The sequence below is a fragment of the Myotis nattereri genome (genome assembly GCF_964212035.1).
Source record: "Myotis nattereri genome assembly, chromosome: 3".
Classification (NCBI taxonomy): Eukaryota; Metazoa; Chordata; class Mammalia; order Chiroptera; family Vespertilionidae; genus Myotis; species Myotis nattereri.
In genome coordinates, this window is record NC_138077.1 from 117,798,941 (window position 1) to 117,821,774 (window position 22,834).

The following is a 22,834-nucleotide window of genomic DNA, read 5'->3' on the forward strand; positions in this document are numbered from 1 at the left end:
CAATGATTCTCATCATTGATATTTCTCTTTCCCTCTCCCTTCCTCTCCGAAATCAATAAAAAATATATTTTAAAAAATCCAAAACTGACACACATAACGTAAAAAGAGAGGAAATAGGGGACAAAATCATAGAATAACAGGAACACAAGGATTAAAAAAAAAAAATGGAGACACAGAACTACCAGAAAACAAAAGATAAAATGGAGATAGGATAGCTTCATACATCCATAATCACCCTAAATGTAAATGGACTGAACTCACCAACTAAAAGGCACAGAGTAGTGGGATGGTTTGTTTTGTTTTGTTTTATAAAAACACCCAACTATATATGCTTGCTGTTTTTAGGAGACACATTTTAACTTCAAAGACAAACATAGATTCAAAGAGAAGGGGTGCAAGCTGATACTCAAGCAAATGGCATCCAGAAGAAAGCAGGTGTAGCTATAATTATATCAGACAAAATAGATTTCAAGATAAAAAAGGTAACAAGAGATAAAGATGGACATTTTATAAAGATGAAGGAGACAATACACCAAGAAGACACAATGTTTATTAATAAGTATGCATTCAACCTGGAGGCACCAAAATATATAATGCAACTACTAACAGAACTAAAGGGAGAAACTGACAATAATACAATTATAATAGGGGAACTAAAACCCCACTGAGAACAATGGCTAGATCATCCAAACAGAATATCAAAACAGCTTTAAATAACACATTAAACCAAATGAACATAATCAATATTTACAGAGCTTTTCATCCTAGAACACCAGGTTATACATTCTTCTCTAGTGCACAGAGAACATTCTCAAGGATAGACCGACCATATTATGTTGGGGCACAAAACTAATTTCAACAAATTTAAGATGACTGAAATTATACCAAGCATATTCTCTGACAATAACAATTTGAAACTGGAAATCAACTGCTAAAAGGAAGCTGAGAAAACCACAAACATGTGGACATTAAACAACATGATACTAAACAACTACTGGGTAAAAGAAGAAATAAAAGGAGAGCTCAAAAGATACACAGAGTCAAATGAGAAAGACAATAGGAAATATCAAAATTTGGGGGATGGAGCAAAAGCAGTAATAAAATAAAAGTTTATAGCATTACAGGCCTACCACAAGAAACAAGAAAAATCTCAAATAAACAACCTAACATTTCACCTTAAAGGAATAGAAAAATAACAAAGCTGAAAGCCAGTAGAAGTAAGGAAATAAAAATTAGAGCAGAATTAAACAGAAAACAAAAGACAATAGAAAAATAATGCAAGAACTGATTCTTTAAAAGAATTAATAAAATTGACAAACCTCTAACTATAGATGCAAAAATCACTGACAAAAGAGAAAAGTCTCAAACAAAATCATAAATGAAAGAGAAGTTACGACACTACAGAAGTACAAAAGACTATACAAGCATACCACGAAAGGCTGTACATCATCAAATTCAATAACCTAGAATAAATGGACAAGTTCTTGGGACTATATAAACTTCCTAGACTGAATCATGAAGAACTGGAAATTCTAAACAGACTGAATTAAAACAGTCATCAAAAACTGTCCGAAAATAAAAGTCTATGACTAGATGGCTTCACTAGTGAATTCCACCAAACCTTCAAAGATTTATTACATATCCTCCTCATACACTTCCAAAAAATTGGAAAAGAGGCAAAAATTCCTACCTCCTTTTATGAAGCTAAAAATATTACTCTGATTCCAAAATCTGGCAAGGATACCACACACACAAATTATAGACCAATATCTCTGATAAATACAGATGCAAAAATCCTAAACAAAACACTAGCAAATGTATTTATATAAAAACCCTGGGTATAACATCACGACCGACCAAAGCTCATCCAACAGGAAGGAAGTCAGTCCTGAAGGTGTTGTCTTGGCATTGGCTGTGCCCTCCCGGAGCTGTTTCCTGGAGCTGTTTCTGGCAAGGGCGAGGTTTGAGGCAGGAACCGGCCCTTGGAGCGTGGACCCACTGAGTCCTGGGTCCTCTTAGCAACAGCTGCGCCCTTCCCAAGCTGTTTCCGGTAAGGGCGAGGTTTGAGGCAGGAACCGGCCCTTGGAGTGTGGAGGCATATCTTTATAAAGCGTTAATATATTATATTAGAGGTTGTGGTGGTAGTTTTACCCACAGCGTTCACAGGATTTGCTGCAAATTTACTTCTCAGTGGAAGCACCTTTCATTCCCCATATAAATTACTGATTCCATTAAATGAAACTTCAATTTCTAGACTTGATATAAACAGTGAAGTTGCTAAAACTATTAAAAAGGCCCAACTTCTCATTATTGATGAATGCACCATGGCATCCAGTCATGCTATAAACGCCATAGACAGATTACTAAGAGAAATTATGAATTTGAATGTTGTATTTGGTGGGAAAGTTCTCCTTCTTGGAGGGGATTTTTGACAATGTTTCAGTATTGTACCGCATGCTATGCAATCAGCCATAGTACAAACGAGTTTAAAGTACTGCAATGTTTCAGAAAGTTGTGTCTTACAACAAATATGAGATCAGAGGATTCTGCTTATAGTGGATGGTTAGTAAAACTTGGAGATGGCAAACTTGATAGCAGTTTTCATTTAGGAATGAATATTATTGAAATCCCCTGTGAAATGATTTGTAATTGAAGCTACCTTTGGAAATACTGTATCTATAGATAATATTAAAAATGTATCTAAACATGCAATTCTTTGTCCAAAAAATGAGCACATTAAAAAAGTAAATGAAGAAATTTTGGATATACTCGATGGAGATTTTCACACATATTTGAGTGATGATTCCATTGATTCCACAGATGATGCTGAAAAGGAAAATTTTCCCATCAAATTTCTTAAATAGTATTACTCCTTCAGGAATGTGGTGTCATAAATTAAAATTGAAAGTGGGTGCAATCATGATGCTATTGAGAAACCTCAATATAAATGGGGTCTTTGTAATGGTACCAGATTTATTATCAAAAGATTACGACCTAACATTATCAAAGCTGAAGTACTAACAGGATCTGCAGAGGGAGAGGTTGTTCTGATTCCAAGAATTGATTTGTCCCCATCTGACACTGGGCTCCCATTTAAATTGATTCGATGACAGTTTCCTGTGATGCCAGCATTTGCGATGACTATTAGCAAATCACAAGGACACACTCTAGACCGAGTAGGCATATTCCTACCTGAACCCGTTTTTGCACATGATCAGTTATATGTTGCTTTCTCGAGTTCGAAGGACATGTGACATTAAAGTTCTAAATACTTCATCACAAGGGAAATTAGTCAAGCACTCTGAAAGTGTTTTCATCTTAATGTGGTGTACAGGGAGATATTAGAATAAGTTTAATCACTTTATCAGTCATTGTTTGCCTCACTATTGTTTTTATATCATGTTTTTGTTGTTTTTATATCATGTTTTTGTCGTTTTTATATTATGCCTCTGTTGTTGTCATATCCTTTTGTTACTATTTACTTATTAATAAATTTATATATTATTTTCATGTACATTTTACTAATTTCCTTTCATTTCACACACTTCTATATAGAGAAAGGGCAAATAGAAATATTAAAATATTTCCACTAATTAATTCCCTTTTAATGTGCATGAATTTCGTGCACCGGGCTACAGGTACAATATAATACATTAAAAGGATCATACATCACTATCAAGTGGGTTTCATTCCAGGGCAAAAGGATTAAATGAAAATCAATCAATGTTAATACACCACATTAACAAACTAAAGGAGAGTATTAAAAATGGTGGCAAAGTAAGTGGATGCTGCACGGACATGCTCCCAGGAACAAACTGGAATTACAATTAAAATACAAAAAACTTTCTGGATAATCAACAAAAAACTCACAGGAGAGAATCTGATACCTGAGGACCAGAAGTGGAGACCCCATAGAGATTGGTAGGAGGGGTAGAGGCATGAAAGGGCTGGCTGGGCGCCCACAGACAGCAACTGAAGTCCCGGAGAGATATCTCAGCTGTTGGGGGGGAGGGGGGTGCCACTGAGAACTGTGGGATCTAATCTCCAAGCTGGGCCCTGCAGCAAAGAGCACCAAAACTGAAGAGGGTACCCATATAACATCTGGCTGTGAAAAGCAGAGGGGTGCTGTCTGCCAGAAGTAACAGCTAAAAATTCAGGTACCCTATTAAAGGGCCAACACAAAAAATTCCCTGAGGAGCCACCCACCTTGTGCTCTGGCAGAGGGAGGGTGAAGTGGATTGGAGCTGTGAGAGCAGAACCCAGGACTGAGAACTTGAGGGGTAGAGCTCAGAAGACATACACAACAAGTTTCCTGGCCTGAGTCATTCCCTCACACAGCAAAGGACATCTTTCCCACATAGACATTTGCCTTGCCTGGGGGGAAGACAGTTGACACACCCTATTGGAAAACCCTTGCCCTGAGGCCACTTAATAGATTAAAAATAACAATTAGCCTCCAGGCAGAAGCAACTGCCCCACACCTAAGGAGGATTGCCTAGGGGCAATTCAAATCAGAATCCTAACAGTCTGTAGGCAAAGGCGGTCTCTTGGAGGCTTTGAGTCTTTGCCTGATCTAATTACAATACTCAGCCTTTAACACTACCATGCACTAGAGATGAGAGATGTAGAAGATCTACCGAATACACAGTCACAAACCCAAACAGACAGCCAAAATGAGAAGACAAAGAAACAACCCCCAATTGAAAGAACTAGAGAATTCACCAGAAGAAGAGATAAGTAGAGATAAGAAATTTATCTGAAAGAGTTCAGAGCAATGATGGTAAAGATGCTCAACAGCATGAAAAGAGATATAGTAGCTATGGAAAAAAAAAGTCAGAGATAATGACATAACACAAATGAAGAACACACTGGAAGAAATACACAGCAGACTAGGGAAAGCTGAGGATCAAATCAGTGAATTAGAAGAGAGATTTGAAAATATCAATCAGAGAACTAAACAGAAAGAAAAACAATTAAAAAACAGGAGGACAGCTTAAGGGAAATGTGGGACAACATGAAACTTAACAATATTACAATAGCAGGTGTGCCAGAAGACGCAGAAAGGGAGAAAGGAATACAGAATGTGTTTGAAGAAATAATGGCAGAAACCTTCCCTAACCTGGTAAAGGAAAAAGTCACACAAGTTCAGGAGACACAAAGAACCCCAAGCAAGAAAGCATACAGGCCCACACCCAGACATATCAAAATTAAAATGCCAAAAATTAAAGACAGAGAGAATCTTAAAGGCAGCAAGAGAAAAGAAAACTGTTACCTACAGAGGAGTTCCCATAAGGCTGGCACCTGAGTTCTCATCAGAAATTCTATAGGCAAGAAGGGAATGGCATGAAGTACTCAAGTAATGGAAAGCAAGGATCTGAGACCAAGATTACTATATCCAGCAAGGCTATCATTCAAAATAGGTGGTCAAATAAAAAGCTTCCCAGACAAAAAAAAGATAAAGGAGTACATCACCACCAAGCCAGCATTACAAGTAATGCTAAAGGGACTGCTGTAATGAGAAGAAGAAACAGAAAGAGAAACCTAGCCATACAAAATTAAAATGGCAAATAAATAAGTACCTATCAATAATAACCCTTAATGTAAGTGGATTAAATGCTCCAAACAAAAGGTGTTGTAGCTGAATGGATACAAAAACATGACACAACTAAATGCTGTCTACAAGAGACCCACCTCAAAAGACACACAGAGAATGAGAGTGAAGGGATGGGAAAAATTTTTCCATAGAAATGGAAAAGAAAAAAAAGCTGGAGTAGCAATACCTATATCTGACAAAATAGACTTCAAAATGAAGGCCATCACAGGAGACAACAAAGGTCACTCCATAATACTAAAGGGATCATCAAACAAGAGGATATAGCCCTGGTAAACATATATGCAACCAAGCACCTAAATATGTAAAAAAAAAAAAACTTCTAGAGGACATTAAGAGAGCAACAACAATACAGTCATAGTAGGGGACTTTAACACCCCTCTGACATCACTGGATAGATCTTCCAGACAAAAAGTTAATAAGGTAACAGAGACTCTAAAGGACACACTGGATCAGGTGGATTTAACTGACATTTATAAAAAATATCACCCCAACACAGCAGAATATACCTTCTCAAGTACATATGGATCATTCACAAAGATAGACCACATGTTAGGACACAAAACAAGTCTCTACAAGTTAAAGAAGACTGAAATCACATCAAGCATCTTCTCAGATCATAGTGGAATGAAATTAGAAAACAACTACAGTAAAAACACCCAAAAACATTCAAACACATGGAGGCTAAATAGCATGTTATTAAACAATGAATGAATTACCAATGAGATTAAGAAAGAAATCAAAAACTTTCTGGAAACAAATGAAAATGAACACACAATAACCCAAAATGTCTGGGATAAAGCAAAAGCAGTCCTGAGAGGGAAATTCATAGAACTACAGGCATTCCTTGAAAAATAAGAAAAATCAGCAATAAACTAACCCTACAACTTAAAGAACTAGAAAGAGAACAAAAAGAAAAGCCCAGAGTAAGTATAAGGAAGGAAATAATAAAGCTTAGAGCAGAAATAAATAACAGAGAGACTAAAAATACAATTAAAAAAATCAATGAAACCAACAGCTGGTTCTTTGAAAGGATAAACAAAATTGATCAACCATTAGCCAGATTCATCAAGAAACAAAGAGAGAGGACACAACTAAATAAAATCAGAAACAAAAGTGGAGAATTACTGACACCACAGAAATACAAAGGATTGTAAGAAAATACAATGAACAACTATATGTCAACAAGCTGAACAATGTGGATGAAATAGACAAATTCCTAGAAAAATATAATCTCCCAAAACTGAACCAGGAGGAATAAAAAACCTAAATAGACCAATAACAACTGATGAACTAGAAGCAATAATCAAAAAACTCCCATGAAACAAAAGCCCAGGTCCAGATGGCTTCACAGGGGAGTTTTACCAAACATTCAAAGAAGAATTAACACCTATATTCCTCAAACTATTTAAGAAAATCCAAGAGGAAGGTATACTTCCAAGCTCTATTTATGAGGCCAGCATTATCCTAATTTCAAAACCAGATAAAGACACTACAAAGAAAGAGAATTACAGGCCAATATCCCTTATGAACACAGATGTTAAAATCCTCAACAAAATAGCAAATTCCATCCAGCAATATTTTAAAAAGATCATACACCATGATCAAGTGGGATTTCTTCCAGGGATGCAATGCTGGTAAAATATTCGCAAATCAATAAACGTGACAGATTACATAAACAAACTGAAAGACAAAAATCACATGATCAAATCAACAGACGCAGAGAAAGCATTGGACAAAATCCAACACCCTTTTTTAAAAAATATATTTTATTGATTTTTTACAGAGAGGAAGGGAAAGGGATAGAGAGTCAGAAACATCAATGAGAGAGAAACATAGATCAGCTGCCTCCTGCACACCTCCTACTGGGGATATGCCCACAACTAAGGTCCATGCCCTTGACCAGAATCGAACCTGGGACCCTTCAGTCCGCAGGCCGACACTCTATCCACTGAGCCAAAGCTGTTAGGGCCCAGCACCCATTTTTTATAAAAACTCTCAGCAAAGTGGGAATAGAGGGAGCATATCGCAACATGATAAAGGCCATATATGACAAACCTACAACCAACATCATACTCAATGGGCAAAAACTAAAACCATTTCCCCTAAGAACAGGAACAAGATAGGGGATGCCCACTTTCACCACTCCTGTTCAACATAGTACTGGAAGTGTTAGCCATAGTGATCAGACAAGAAGAAGAAATAAAAGGCATCCAAATTGGAAAAGAAGAAGTAAAACTGTCATTATTCACAGATGGCATGATATTGTATATACATAGAAAAAAACCCTAAAGACTCCATCAAAAAACTAGTAGAATTAATAAATGAATTCAGCAATGTAGCAGGATACAAAACTAACACCCAGAAATCTATGGCTTTTTTATATATCAATAATGAACTCACAGAAAGAGAAACAAACAAAAAAATTTCATTTATGCACCAAAAAAATGAAGATAACTAGGAATAAACTTAACCTAGGAGGTAAAAGACCTGTACTCAGAAAACTACAGGACACTGAAAAAAGAGATAGAGGAAGACATAAACAATTGGAAGAATATACCATGTTCATGGATTGGTAGAATCAACATCATTAAAATGTGCATACTACCCAAAGCAATTTATAGATTCATAGATTCAATGTAATCCCTATTAAAATACCAATGGCATATTTCACAGACCTAGAAAAAACTACAAAAATTCATATGAAATAAAAAATAAATAAATAACCCGAATAACTACAGCAATCCTGAGAAAGAACAAAGTTGGAGGGATCGCAACACCAGATATCAAACTATATTACAAAGCCACTGTTCTCAAAACTGCCTGGTACTGGCACAAGAACAGACATATAGATCAATGGAACAGAACAGAGAACCTAGAAATCAACCTAAGCCATTGTGCTCAATTAATATTTAACAAAGGAGGCAAGAGCATACAACGGAGTCAAGACAGTCTCTTCAATAAATGGTGTTGGGAAAATTGGACAGATACATGTAAAGAAAAATGAAACTAGACCACAACTTACACATACACAAAAATAAACTCAAAATGGATAAAGGACTTAAATGTAAAACGGGAAACCATAAAAATCTTAGAGGAATCTATAGCAGCAAAATAGCAGACATATGTTGTAGCAATATCTTTGCCAGTACAGCTCCTAGGACAATGGAAATTAAGAAGAAAATAAACAAATGGGACTACATCAAAATAAAAAGCTTCTACATAGCAAAAGAAAACATCCACAAGACAATAAGAAAGATCATTGCATGGGAGAACATGTTTGTTAATGTTATCTCTGATTAAGGGTTTAATCTCCAAAATTAAAGGGAACTCATAAAACTTAAAAAAGGAAGATAAACAATCCAATCAAAAAATGGGCAAAGGACCTAAATAGACACTTTTCAAAAGTGGACATACAGAAGGCCAAGAGACATATGCAAACAAGCTCAAAGACAAATCATCTGAGAGATGCAAATCAAAACAACAATGAGGTACCATCTCACACCTGTCAGAATGGCTATCATCAACAAATCAACAAATGACAAGTGATGGAGAGGATACGGAGAAAAGGGAACACTCGTGAACTGCTGGTGAGAATGCGGACTGGTGCAGCCACTGTGGAAAACAGTATGGCGTTTCCCCAAAAAATTAAAAATGGATGCCCTAACTGGTTTGGCTCAGTGGATAGAGCGTCGGCCTGTGGACTGAAGGGTCCCGGGTTCAATCCCGGTCAAGGGCATGTACCTTGGTTGTGGGCACATTCCCAGTAGGGGGCGTGCAGAAGGCAGCTGATCGATGTTTCTCGCTCATTGATGTTTCTAACTCTCTATCCCTCGCCCTTCCTCTCTGTAAAAAATAAATAAAATATATTTTTTAAAAATTAAAAATGGAACTCCCATTTGCCCCAGTAATCCCACTTCTAGGAATATATCTGAAGAAATCAGAAACATCAATCAGAAAGGATATATGCACCCCTACGTTCATAGCAGCACAATTTACAATAGCTAAGATTTGGAAACAGTCTAAGTGCCCATCAGCAGATGAGTGGATTAAAAAGCTGTGGTACATCTACACAATGGAATACTACGCTGCTGTAAAAAAGAAGGAACTCTTACCATTTGCACCAGCATGGATGGACCTGGAGAGCATTATGCTAAGCAAAATAAGCCAGTCAGAGAAAGATAAGTATCACATGATCTCACTCATTTGTGAAATATAATGAACAATGTAAACTGATGAACAAAAATAGAGCCAGAGAAAAAAAAATATTTTAGAATATAATAGAAGTAATCCTTTTATTTGCAGATTTTTAGTATTTCCTACAACTTTTGTGGTATTATACTATGTTAGTACAGTTTTGATAATATCATATTTAAAATCTTTTTTCTTAAAATATTAATGTTTATTGCATGTAATATTATATTTAAATTCATTTTTCTTGAAACATTAATATTTATTGCAAAACATATACTAAAGAATAAAAATCCTCATATCAATAAATATATAAAAAGCATATATGATTAAAACCCCCAATACAATGGGTGTAGAAGGAAAGTACCTCAACATAATAAAGGCCATGTGTGACAAACCCTCACCTAATAACATACTCAGTGGTGAAAAACTAAATACTTTTTTTTTATGATCAGGAACAAGACAAGGATGCCCAGCCTTGCCACTATGTATTCAACAAAGGACTAAAGGTCCTGGCCAGAGAAATCAGACAAGAGAAATAAATAAAAGGCATCTAAATTGGGAATGAAGAAATAAAACTGCCAACTTTTATACATGACGATTCAGAAAACAGAAAATCCTAAAGACTCCACCACAAAAGTATTAGAAACAATAAACAAATACAATGAAGTAGCAGAATACATAAATCAAAATACAAAAATCTGTTGTATTCCTATATACTAATAATAAAATATTTAAAAAAGAAATTAACAAAACAATTTTATTTCAAATCACAAATAAAAATAGTAAAATACCTAGGAATAAACTTAACAAAAGATATAAAGAAACTATACACTGAAAAGTACAAAACATTGTGTAAAAAAATTAAAGAAGACAAAGAAATGGAAAGATAGTCCATGGATGAATCAACATAGTTAAAATGGCAATATTACCTAAAGAAATATGCATATTTAATGGAATCACCATTAAAACCCTAACAGCATTTTAAAAAATATATTGAACAAAAGAATCATCATATTTGTATGGAACCACAAAAGATACCAAATGGCAAAAGCAATTATGAAGGGGAAAAACAAATCTGGAGGTATCACACTCTCTGACTTCAAATTATACTACAAAGCTACAATAATCAAAACAGGATGGTATTGGCAGAAAAGAGATACACAAGCCAACGGAATTGAGAGCCCAGAAGTAAATCCACATGTATATCAGCAATTAATTTTCAACAAAGGAGCCAAAAAAATACAATGCAAATAAGAGAGTCTCTTCAATAAATGGTTGGGAAAATTATAAAGCTACATGCAAAAGAATGAAACTAGACTGCTACTTAACACCATTCATAAATATTAACTCCAAATGGGTTAAAGACTTAAAAATAAGACCTGAAACAATAAAATACATAGAAGAAAACACACATACTAAATTTAAAGATCTTGGTCTCAGAGAGCCCAATGGCAAAAGAAGAAAAATAAAAAACAAATAAATTAGGACTGCAGGACACTAAAAAAAAAAAAACAAAAAACCATAAACAAAACAAAAAGACATCCAACTGAATTAGAGAAGATACTTGTAAATAACACCTCCGATAAGGGGATAATATCCAAAACATATTTAAAAACTCATACAACTAGAGAGATTCCAAAATGGCTGCAGAGTAAGTGGAAGCTACACTTACACAATCCCAGAACCAATTTGGAATTAAACTAAAATACAGAAAAACCATCCTGAATAATTAACTGTAGACTAGTTGGAGAGAATCTTCACAACCAAGGACGGAAAGTGGAAATTGCATAAGTGCAGAAGCATGAGAGGGCTGGTCAGTAGCAGAAATTCCAGAGGGTTCTCTCAGCTGTGGGGGTGTGGGGGTCCCCATTGAGAACTCTGGGGTCTAAACCTCACGTTGGGTTCCCAAGCCCAGAGCACCAGAACTGAGAAGTGCCCACAGAACTGGCTGTGAAAAGCAGCAGGGTTGCTGTATGCCAGGGAAAGAGAGCAGGAAATGCAGTAACCCTCATAAAGGGCCAACACACAAAATGTCTTGTGCAGCCACTCATCGTGGAATCCAGCAGAGGGAGGGCAGAGTACAATGGACCTATGTGAGCAAAAGCCAGGGTTGGGAGCTCTAAGGTTAGAGCTCCAAAGGCAGACACTCTGGTTTCTTATGCTAAGTCATTCCCTCCTACTGCAGAGGACATCTTCCTCCAGCAGCCCTTTACCATCTAGGCAGCTTTTGCCTGGGAGAGAAGCAATTGCCACACCCTAATGAAAAACACCTTGCCACACCCGGTGAAATTTTCGAAGCCCATTAAGAGATTGAGAATAGGTGGAGAAACCAAGATGGCAGCATAGGTAAACATCAGAAATTGCTGCCTTGCACAACCACTTCAAAAATACAACTAAAAGACAAAACAGACATCATCCAGAACCACAGGAAGGCTGTCTGAGTGGAAATTATACAACTAGAAGGAAAGAGAAAAGCACAATGAGACTCAGAGGAGGTGCGGAAGTAAAGTGCAGAGGTACAGAGGCGCACATGGAAAGGGCTGGCAACTGAGGACGATTGTCTTTTTCAATCGGGAGGGAGTCTCAAGCTCCCCACTGCTCTGAACTCCAGTTCTGGGTGAGTCTCTGGGGACCCAGACTCATATGGGGAGAAACTAGACTGTCTGGCATCGGTCAGAACTCGAGGGCGGCTTTCTCTCAGAGGTGCTTGCAGTGATTTCCGGGACACTGAGATGCAGGGCCTCTTAGGGTAGGGCTGAGGATCAGCCATAGCTGCTTGCTCTGCCCTGTTGATCCCCTGAGACCTCGCCCCACCCAAGCTGTGCACAGAGGCTTTTGCATATGAAAGGCCTGGCCCTTTGCAATATGAAAATTACCTAACAAACTGCAGCTGGGTCAGAGAGACCCAGAACTTCCAAAAGAAGGCCCAAGCCCCACAGCAGCTTGCAGTGCTTCACAGCTGGGCCTCATCTGGGCACCTCCAAACCCCAAACAAAGAAGAGGAATCTGCAGATCTCTCCATAGCTCCTGCTGGGTAGCCTCAGGAAAAGGCTACATTAGCACCTCCTTAGAGATCCAAGAGCCATTGTACCCAGTAGTCTGAGTGGGACCATCCAGATTACAACTCCTCAGATCCATAAGGGACACATTCAGGGGGCAGACTCAGTGAGCACCAAAGCCCCATTTAGGAAGTAAAACTGTCATTATTTGCAGATGACAGGATAGTGTATATCAACTCCACCAAAAAACTACTAGATTTAATAAATGAATTTGGCAATGTAGCAGGATACACAATTAACACCCAAAAATCGATGGCTTTTTATACACCAATAATGAATTCTCAGAAAGAGAAACTAAATAAACAATCCAAATTACCATTAAGATACCTAGGAAGAAATTTAATCAAGGAGGTAAAAGACTTGTACTCGGAAAACTACAGGACATTGGAAAAAGAGATAGAGGAAGATATAAATAAGTAGAAGAATATATCATGTTCCTGGATTGGTAGAATTAACATTGTTAAAATGTTCATACTACCCAAGGCAATCTACAGATTCAATGCAATCCCTAATAAAACACCAACAGCATGTTTCCCAGATCTAGAACAAATACTTCAAAAATTTATATGGAACCAAAAAAGGTCCTGAATAGCCACAGCAATCTTGAGAAAGAAGTTGGAGGGATCACAATAACAGATGTCAAGTTTTATTACAAAGCCACTGTAATCAAAAGAGCCTGGTACTGGCACAAGAACAGACATATAGATCAATGAAACAAAAACAGAGATCCCGGAAATCCATCCACACCGTTATGCTCAATTAATATTTGACAAAGGAGGCAAGAGCATACAATGGAGTCAAGACAGTCTCTTCAATAAATGGTGTTGGGAAAATTGCACAGGTACATGAAAAAATATGAAACTAGATCACCGACCTACACCATACCCAAGAACAAACTCAAAATGAATAAAATACTTAAATGTAAGCCAGGAAACCATAAAAATTCTAGAAAAAACCATAGGCCACAAAATCTCAGACCTCTTTCGTAGCAATATGTTTACAGATACATCCTAGGACAAAGGAAACTAAGAAAAAAATAAACAAATGGGACTACATCAAAATAAAAAGCTCTGCACAGCAAAAGAAACCATCCACAAAATGAAAAGGGAGCCCACTGTATGGGAGAACATATTTGGCCATGATACATCTGATAAAGGTTTAATTGCACAGGTACATGCAAAAATATGTGCAAGGAATATACAAGGAACTTATACAACTTCACAAAAGGAAGACAAACAATCCTATTAGAAAATGGGCAAAGGACCTAAATAGACACTTCTCCAAAGTGGACATACAGATGGACAAGAGACATATGAAAAAATGCTCAAAGTCACTGATCATCAGAGATGTAAATGAAAACAACAATGAGGTATCACCTCACAACTGTCAGAAAGGCTACCATCAACAAATCAACAAATGACAAGTGCTGGTGAGGATGTGGAGAAAGGGAACCTTAGTACACTGCTGGTGGGAATGCAGACTGGTACAGCCATTATGGAAAACAGTATGGAGTTTCCTCAAAAAATTAAATATGGAACTGCCACCTGATCCAGTGATCCCACTTCTAGGAATATATCCTAAGAAACCCGAAACACCAATCGGAAAGAATGTATGCACCCCTGCGTTGATAGCAGCACAATTTACAACAGCTAAGATCTGGAAACTACCCAAGTGCCCATCAGTAGATGAGTGGATAAAAAAGCTGTGGTTCATTTATACCATGGAATATTATGCAGCAGTAAAAGAGAAGAATCTCTTACCCTTTGAGACAGCATGGAAAGGACCTGGAGAGTAGTATGCTAAGCCAGTGGTTCTCAACCTTCTGGCCCTTTAAATACAGTTCCTCATGTTGTGACCCAACCATACAATTATTTTCGTTGCTACTTCATAACTGTAATGTTGCTACTGTTATGAATCGTAATGTAAATATCTGATATGCAGGATGGTCTTAGGCGACCCCTGTGAAAGGGTCGTTCGACCACCAAAAGGGTCGCGACCCATAGGTTGAGAACCACTGTGCCAAGGACAATAAGCCAGTCAGAGAAAGACAAGTATCACATGATCTCACTCATATGTGAAATCTAATGAACAAAATAAACTGACGAACAAAATAGATCCAGAGACATTAGAGCATGGAACAGAACGTCAAGTCTCAGAGGGAAGGTAGGGGTGGGTGGGAAGAAATCAATCAAAGAACTTGTATGTGCATATGCATAACCCATGGACACAGATAATAGGGTGGTGAAGGCCAGGGCTGGGGCAGCAGAGCAGGTGTGGGCTAGAAGGGGTCAATAGCAGAAAAAAGGGGACATATGTAATACCTTCAACAATAAAAACTGAAAAAAAATCCACAAAAAAAATAATACAACTTAACAAGGAAATAATCCAATTAAAAATGGGCAGAGGACCTGAACACTTTCCCCAAGAAGACATACAAATGGCCAACACACATATGAAAAGATGCTCAACTTCACTAGCTATAAGGGAAATTCAAATCAAATCCAAAATGAATTACCATCTCATAGCTGTTTGGATGGTTATTATCAGTAAGACAAGAAATAAAAAATGTTGGAGAGGATGTGGAGAAAAAAGAAACCTTCATACATGGCTGGTGGGAATGTATCTATTACAGGAAATAGATATTCAAAAAATTAAGACTAGACATGATTATCAAACTATCATTCTGTATATCTAAAACTAATACAGAATATTGAATGTAAACTATAATTAAACAATTTTTTCAAAATTTAAAAATAGATCTACCATACTCAGTAATTCCTCTTCTGTGTAGCTACCTGAAAAATTTGAAAACATTTATTTATAAAGGTATATGTACCCTTATGTTCATTGTACCATTATTCACGGTGTCCAAAACATGAAAACATCTAAGTGCCCTTCAATGGATGATTGGATAAAGACGATGCGGTACATATATACAATGAATACTACTCAGCCATAAGAAAGGATGGAATACTGCCATTTGCTACAACATAGATGAATCTTGAAAATATCACACTAAGCAAAATAAATCAGATGGGAAAAGGTCATATTATTTCATGCATATCTGGAGTTATAAAACAAATCTATAAACAAACAAAACAAACCAGTAAACTCATAAACACAGACAACAGAAGGGTGATATCAGAGGGGAAGAGGGAGGATGAAGAGAGCAAAGGGAGGTCAAGTATATAGTGAACAGAGGAAGAATTGACTTTGGGTGGGGAGCACAAAATGCAACTTACAGATTCTGTATTATAGAATTGTACACTTGAAACTTATATAATGTTATCAACCAATGTCAGCCTAATAAATTTAATAAAAGAATTCATGTTCTGGACAAAAAAGGAAAAAAAATTCATGTTTAAATACTAAATGAACTTTCACCTAACAAGTGACAAGAGAACGTTCCAAAACATGAAGAGAACAGTAATCTGCTGTTATTTTTTAGAAAATCATCTGTAAGTTATAGAAATATCTTGTTTGCATAAACAAAAAACTAACCTGAAAGGATATACTAGTTTTTGAGTCTATGTCTAACAATGTTACCTTTCATCTTTCAGCCAAATTTCATCCATTTTTTCTTGCCATTTCTCTGGTGGTGCTTCCAACCAAGCATTGAAATACCTGACAATGCCTGGGTGTTCCAGCTTGGCTAAGGCTTTAACTTCTCGCATTACCTTCTCCCGAGCCAATTCCCTTAAAAAAAATAAAGAGGACATGTTAGTGTTTTGTTTTGTTTTTTTGCTACAAGCACATCTATTGCTTCATTTAAAAATAAAAAAAGCTGTCCTGGCTCACTAAAAATGAGATGACTACAGACCTTTAAAGATTATTGCTTAATGTTTTTTAATGAATAAGAGGGTGAATAGGAACAAAGTCAAGTGTTCAGAAAACAGAGCTCAGGAGGATGGAGAACGACCACCCAACAGGGAACATTTTACAATCCGAATAGCTTCTCCCAGTAAGTTTGTTTAAAGCAAGCCTCAACCAATGACTATCACAGGCAATGAAGTTTAACGTAGTTAGAAGCATCTGGATTTGAAGTTTACTGGGACAGCTTTCAGATGGATGTAATCTCATTATTTCTAAGGATCCCGCTCTCACCTGAAACAACCTAAGTACAAGTTATATTCTCTTCCTGCCCCAGGAGATGGTCAGCTACTCCCACTTTTCTCCTGTGCTTTGTGGTTGCTGTCCCCTCTCTGAGAATCCTGGTATGCTTCTGAATTCAACTTCTAGGTCCTCACATTCAGCTAGTTATGAAATTCGATTAGCTCCTCCTTTTCAATTCTTTACACTCATTGCTTTCTCATCTGTCCCCACTAATGTTCTGTATCTTAAGACTAAACTTATACAAAAATAAATCTTTCAACTAACATTCTCATCTATGACCTTTTCCTCACATCAACCATCTATACACCCTCTCCAGTCACCTCCACTTTGAGCACGTCATTCTTCTGTTCAAAGGCACAACTGTCTATGAAATAAAATCTAAACTCCTTTGCTTGACATTTAAGGTGCTGCAAACCATCTTTTCTATCCTCTCTTCCACCCCCACTTCTCACCTTTTGCTCCACCCTTGCCAGAACACTCCCTGGTCCTTTACCACCTGAGTGCCTGTCTGCAGCCTTTGCTCAGGCCTCTTCATGTACTTGGCCATCCCTCCCCTACGCATCTGGCTACTGAGGGACAGGCTACTCTTTTTTTAAAAAATATATATTTTTTTATTTATTTTAGAGAAGAAGGAAGAGGGAGAGAGAGATAGAAACATCAATGATGAGAGAGAATCATTAATCGTCTACCTTCTGCATGCCCCCTACTCGGGATGGAGCCTGATACCCAAGCATGTGCTCTTGACTGGAATTGTGCCGGGAGCCGGTCCATGCTTGCTGTTTCAAGGGACCTGGCATATATGGCATACTGTTCTTAATATGTTTGCTCACCTTCTAGGCACTATGTGTTTTAACCAAGGTCTCTGAGAAAGGTTGTTTCCCCAGGTAGGGATTTTCCCCTGAAGTTAGGGAGGGAATAAAACCTCTTAACTAAGTGCCAGGTGGGTAATTAATCACTTTAACTACGAACAATCATGCTTAAGCTACATAATCTTTACTCCCTGGAATGGAGATAAGAAACGCCCTAACCTTTGAAATAGAGATTGATAGGATTGGAATCAACTGGTATAAATACAGATGTAAGAACACAGAACTTAGAACACAGACAAAAGAACACAGAGAGAGACAGAACCTAGGCACAGAACCTACACAGAACGTTCTCTAGAGACAGAAGAACTTCGCTGGAGAGAACATGGCAAAAGATCCTGGACAGAAACTGGCCTCAGAACCTAGAGACAGAACCTAGCGAGAGAACATGGCAAAAGATCCTGGACTGAACCTGACTACAGAAATTGGCAAGAGAACCTGACTAGAACCTGGTGACTGAACCTGGCTGGAGAACCTGGACAGAACCTGGCTGGAGAACCTAGCGAGGGAACATGGCTACAGAACCTGGCTGGAGAACCTGGAGAACCTGGAGATCCTGGCTGGAGATCCTAACCAGAACTTTGCTGGAGATCCAGAGCAGAACCTCTCTGGAGATCCAGACCTGAACCTGGCTACAGAATTTGGTGGGAGAACCTCTGTATGCTGATCAACTGAACGCAGCTTCCGGGTCCTTCCTTCTTCGCCGACTCCGTCCACACCTTTGGGGACCCCTGGACCCGCTGGGGCTGGACCCCAGCAGAATTGAACCCAGGACCCTTCAGTCCGCAGGCCAATGCTCTATCCACTGAGCAAAACAAACTAGGGCAGAAAGAATACTCTTGAATATTCAGCGCAGATGTCACTACCCCAATGAAGTTTGTCTTCCTTGACTGCCATTCAGCTACATTTCTGCTTTTTCCATGAGAAGATACTTACTTAGCCAAGTTATGGGTCACAATCTTCCGTGCATTGTAATTATCTGAGTACATATACAAAATCCTCAAGTGGTTACAGGTTCTTGAACACAGAAGCCTTTCCTATGTGGTGCCTTGCACATGTAAATATTTAAACTACTCAACAATTATACACCAAAGGAAGGCATTAGTTCCACAGTATCAAACCATCCCATTCCCGTGTCCCTATCTGTTGGATAAACATCCAATTACCAGTTAGGACAGCTCAGTAATTAGTGCACATTTAATCAAGAATCCATGCTAAGTACAATAAGCCAGTCAGAGAAAGATAAGCACCATATGATTTCACTCATATGTGGAATCTAAAGAATAAAATAAGCTAACAAACAAAACAGAAACAGACTCATAGATAGAGAACAGACTGACAACTGTTAGAGGGGAAGGGGGTTTGGGGGCTGGGTGAAAAAAGTGAAGGGACTAAGCAAACAAACAAGAACAACAACAACTCACAGATAGAGACAACAGTATGGTGATTATCAAAGGGAAAGGGGGGGTAGGGGAGGTAGAAGACAATAAAGGGGTAAATGGTGAAGGAAGGAGACTTGACCTGAGGTAGTGAAAACACAAGACAATATATAGATAATGTATTATAGAAATGCACACCTGAAACCTATATAATTCTATTATCCAATGTCACCCCAATAAAATTAAATAAGAATTTTTTAAAAAAGGAAAAAGAGTCCATAGGACCTTCTATAATATGTGGAAAGGAAGATATTACTGAAAGCTCATCATCTTAAATATCACGCTGTTCTGAGTCAGAAATTTTACTTCTAGGAATCTGTCCCAAGGAAAAGATATGACCAAATCCTATATAATAAAAGCCTAGTATGCTAAGTGTCCAGTCATCCATTCAACCAACCAAAGCATAATATGATAATGATGACTAGAGGCCCGGTGCACAAAATTCGTACACGGGGGTGTGGGGTGTCCCTCAGTCCAGCCTGCACCCTCTCCAATCTGGGATCCCTCTCACAATCCGGGACTGCTGGCTCCCAACAGCTTGCTTGCCTGCCTGCCTGCCTGCCTGATTGCCCCTAACTGCCCTCCCCTGCTAGCCTGATTGCCCCCAACTGCCCTCCCCTGCTGGCCTGATCGCCCCCAATTGCCTTCCCTTGCAGGCCTGGGTCCGCCCCAACTGCCCTTCTCTGCCGGCCCAGTAACCCCTAACTGCCCTCCCCTGCAGGCCAGATTACCCCCAACTGCCCTCCCCTGCTGGCCTGATCGCCCACAACTGCCCTCCCCTGCTGGCCATCTTGTTGTGGCCATCTTTGACGACATGGGGGCAGCCACCTTGTGTGTTGGAGTGATGGACAATTTGCATATTACCTCTTTATTATATACTAGAGGCCCGATGCACAAAAATTTGTGCACTCGGGGGGGAGGGGGAGGTCCCTCAGCCCGGCCTGTGCCCTCTCGCAGTCTGGGACCCCTCGGGAGATAACAACCTGCTGGCTTAGGCCTGCTCCCGGGTGGCAGAGGGCAGGCCCAATTCCTAGGTGCAGCCCCTGGTCGGGCTCAGAGCAGGGCCGATTGGGGAGTTGGGGTGCCGCCCCATCATGCACAGAGCAGGGCAGATTGGGAGGTTGTGATACCACCCTCAGTCACACTCAGGGTAGGGCCAATTGGGGGGTTGGGGCACCATCCCGTCACACTCAAGGCAGGGTCGATGGGGAGGTTGCGGCGCCACTCCCTGTCACGCACAGAGCAGGGCCAATCAGGGGGTTGGGGCGCTGCCCCCGTCACACACAGAGCAGGGCCCATCAGGGGGTTGGGGCACCGCCCTCTATCACCCACAGAGCAGGGCCGATCAGGGGGTTGAGGTGCCGCTACTCTCACACTCAGGACAGGGCCGATGGGGAGGTTATGGCTCTACCCCATCACACACAGAGCAGGGCCCGTGGGGGGGAGGGGGTTGGGGAGCTCCCCCCTATCAGGCACAGAGCAGGGCTGCTCAGGGGGTTGGGGCCCCGCCCCCTGTCACACACAGAGCCGCAGGGTGATCAGGGGGTTTGGGCGCTGCCCCCTGTCACGCTGATCCTGGTGCCGGGAGGCATATTACCCTTTTACTATATAGGGTAGAGGCCTGGCGCATGGGTGGGGCCAGCTGGTTTGCCCTGAAGGGTGTCCTGGATCAGGGTGGAGGTCCCCACTGGGGTGCCTGGCCAGTCTGGGTGAGGGGGCTGAGGGCTGTTTTCAGGCTGGGAGTGACTGAAGTTCCCAACCGCTCCTTTTTTTCTTTTTATTCTGGGCCAGCTTTACCTTGAGGCTTGGCTCCAGCTCTTAGGTCTCCGTGGCTGAAAGTAGGTTTCTGGCCTTTGCTTACAATGTTGTGAATCTGCTGGCTGAAGTCCGGCAGTATTTGTTACAATGTTTCTTAAACTTCCCGCTCAGAGGCCTGCAGGCGCAGGCGGGGAACGTTGGTTTCCTCCAACGATCCTCCGTCAATGAAGCAAGCAAGCCTCATGTTAGTTTCAAGCTGCCTGGCTGCTGGCCGCCATCTTGGCTGACAGTTAATTTGCATATCTCGCTGATTAGCCAATGAAAAGCATAGCGGTCGTACACCAATTACCATGCTTCTCTTTTATTAGTGTAGATGATGATATGCCAAGGCTGCTCAATCGCTCACTATGACGTGCACTGACCACCAGGGGGCAGACACTCCGACTGGTAGGTTAGCTTGCTGCTGGGGTCCAGCTGATGCCCTGGAGCCCTCCCATATTCCCTCTCCAGCTGGCCAACCTCCTGCGTCCCTCCCCAGCCCCCATCGTGCACTGGTGGGTTCCCTCAGCCTGGCCTGTGCCCTCTTGCAATCCGGGACCCCTGGAGGGTGTCAGAGAGCCAGTTTTGGCCCGATCTCACAGGCCAGGCTGAGGGACCCCACTGGTGCACAAATTCGTGCACTGGGCCTCTAGTATTTATATAAAAGATGAACACTGAAAAGTTATTTTTAATTGCACAAATTGGAAACTTAAATGTTGAACAATAACAAATGGTTAAACATAATATGGCACATGTATTAACTGGACTATTATCCAGCTATAAAATACTTTCAACGTATTTTAACATTTTAATAAAATACTAGTACTCTTATTAACATGGAAAATGTTGAGGACACAATGCAAGAGATGAAACTATACTGGACTGACCAGAAAAAAAATCAAAAGGAATACTCTAAAATGTTAGTAGTGGTTATTACTGAGTAGAAAAAAAAATAGAAAATGTTTATTTTAATACTTTTCCTTATTTTCCACAATAAATATAGATGTTTTTAAATGATGCTAAGTTTTAAAATCTATAGTTATTAAAATTACTACAGGAAAATTCTGAGTTGTTAAAAAGAAAAAGAAAAAAAGGGCATATTTTAAAAAGTAGATTCAAAGCAACCAAAGTAGATCACATCTTTTAGACAACTGGTTACCTGGTAGCACTAGAACATAAGATTCAGTAGTTTAGAAACTGTTTTCTATAGTTTCTCTGGAGTATAGTAAGAAGGACATACTGCCTATAGATTAAGTTATACAGTTCTAACTCCAAGTTGACTAAAAGTACCATACATTACCTGTTGGGGAGACGAATTCTCTTGATAGCATAATTGCAGTCATCTACTTTGTTTCTAGCTTCAAAGACAACTCCAAACCCACCACGACCCATGCACTGAATTGGTTCAAAATCTGTTAGGTATCTAAAAAAATTAATTAAGTAGTTTTACATTTTATAGTATGGTAATAATCAGTTCAATCTTATTTTATGATATTTAAAATGTATAAATTCAGAAAATCTGATAGAACATATTAATAAAAAGTGTAAATTCTACTAATTGCATTCTTTGTTCTTCTGTTTGTATAAATTAAGCAAACACATTCTAATTTTTTCCTTAGAAAATTTATAAAAATATAAAAGCTTCTGCTTCATTGGGAATCACTTGTTAATCCCTTGTTCTTAAAGCAACTGTAGTACCATTCTGTCTTATCCAATATTTTTTATCATCTACCAAAATATTCTATCCTTACTTCT

At 39.2% G+C, this 22,834-nt stretch overlaps 1 protein-coding gene across 1 annotated transcript in view; it reads right to left on the reverse strand.

The window, feature by feature from the left end:
• Positions 1 to 22,834, reverse strand: part of EIF2AK3 (eukaryotic translation initiation factor 2 alpha kinase 3) — a 118,306-nt gene that overhangs the window by 32,097 nt on the left and 63,375 nt on the right. The window contains exons 11-12 of the mRNA XM_081087355.1: positions 22,380 to 22,502; positions 16,411 to 16,560 (exon numbers count right to left, since the gene is read on the reverse strand). Of these exons, the coding sequence (XP_080943481.1) occupies positions 16,411 to 16,560; positions 22,380 to 22,502 (273 nt within the window). The remainder of the gene's footprint in view (positions 1 to 16,410; positions 16,561 to 22,379; positions 22,503 to 22,834) is intronic.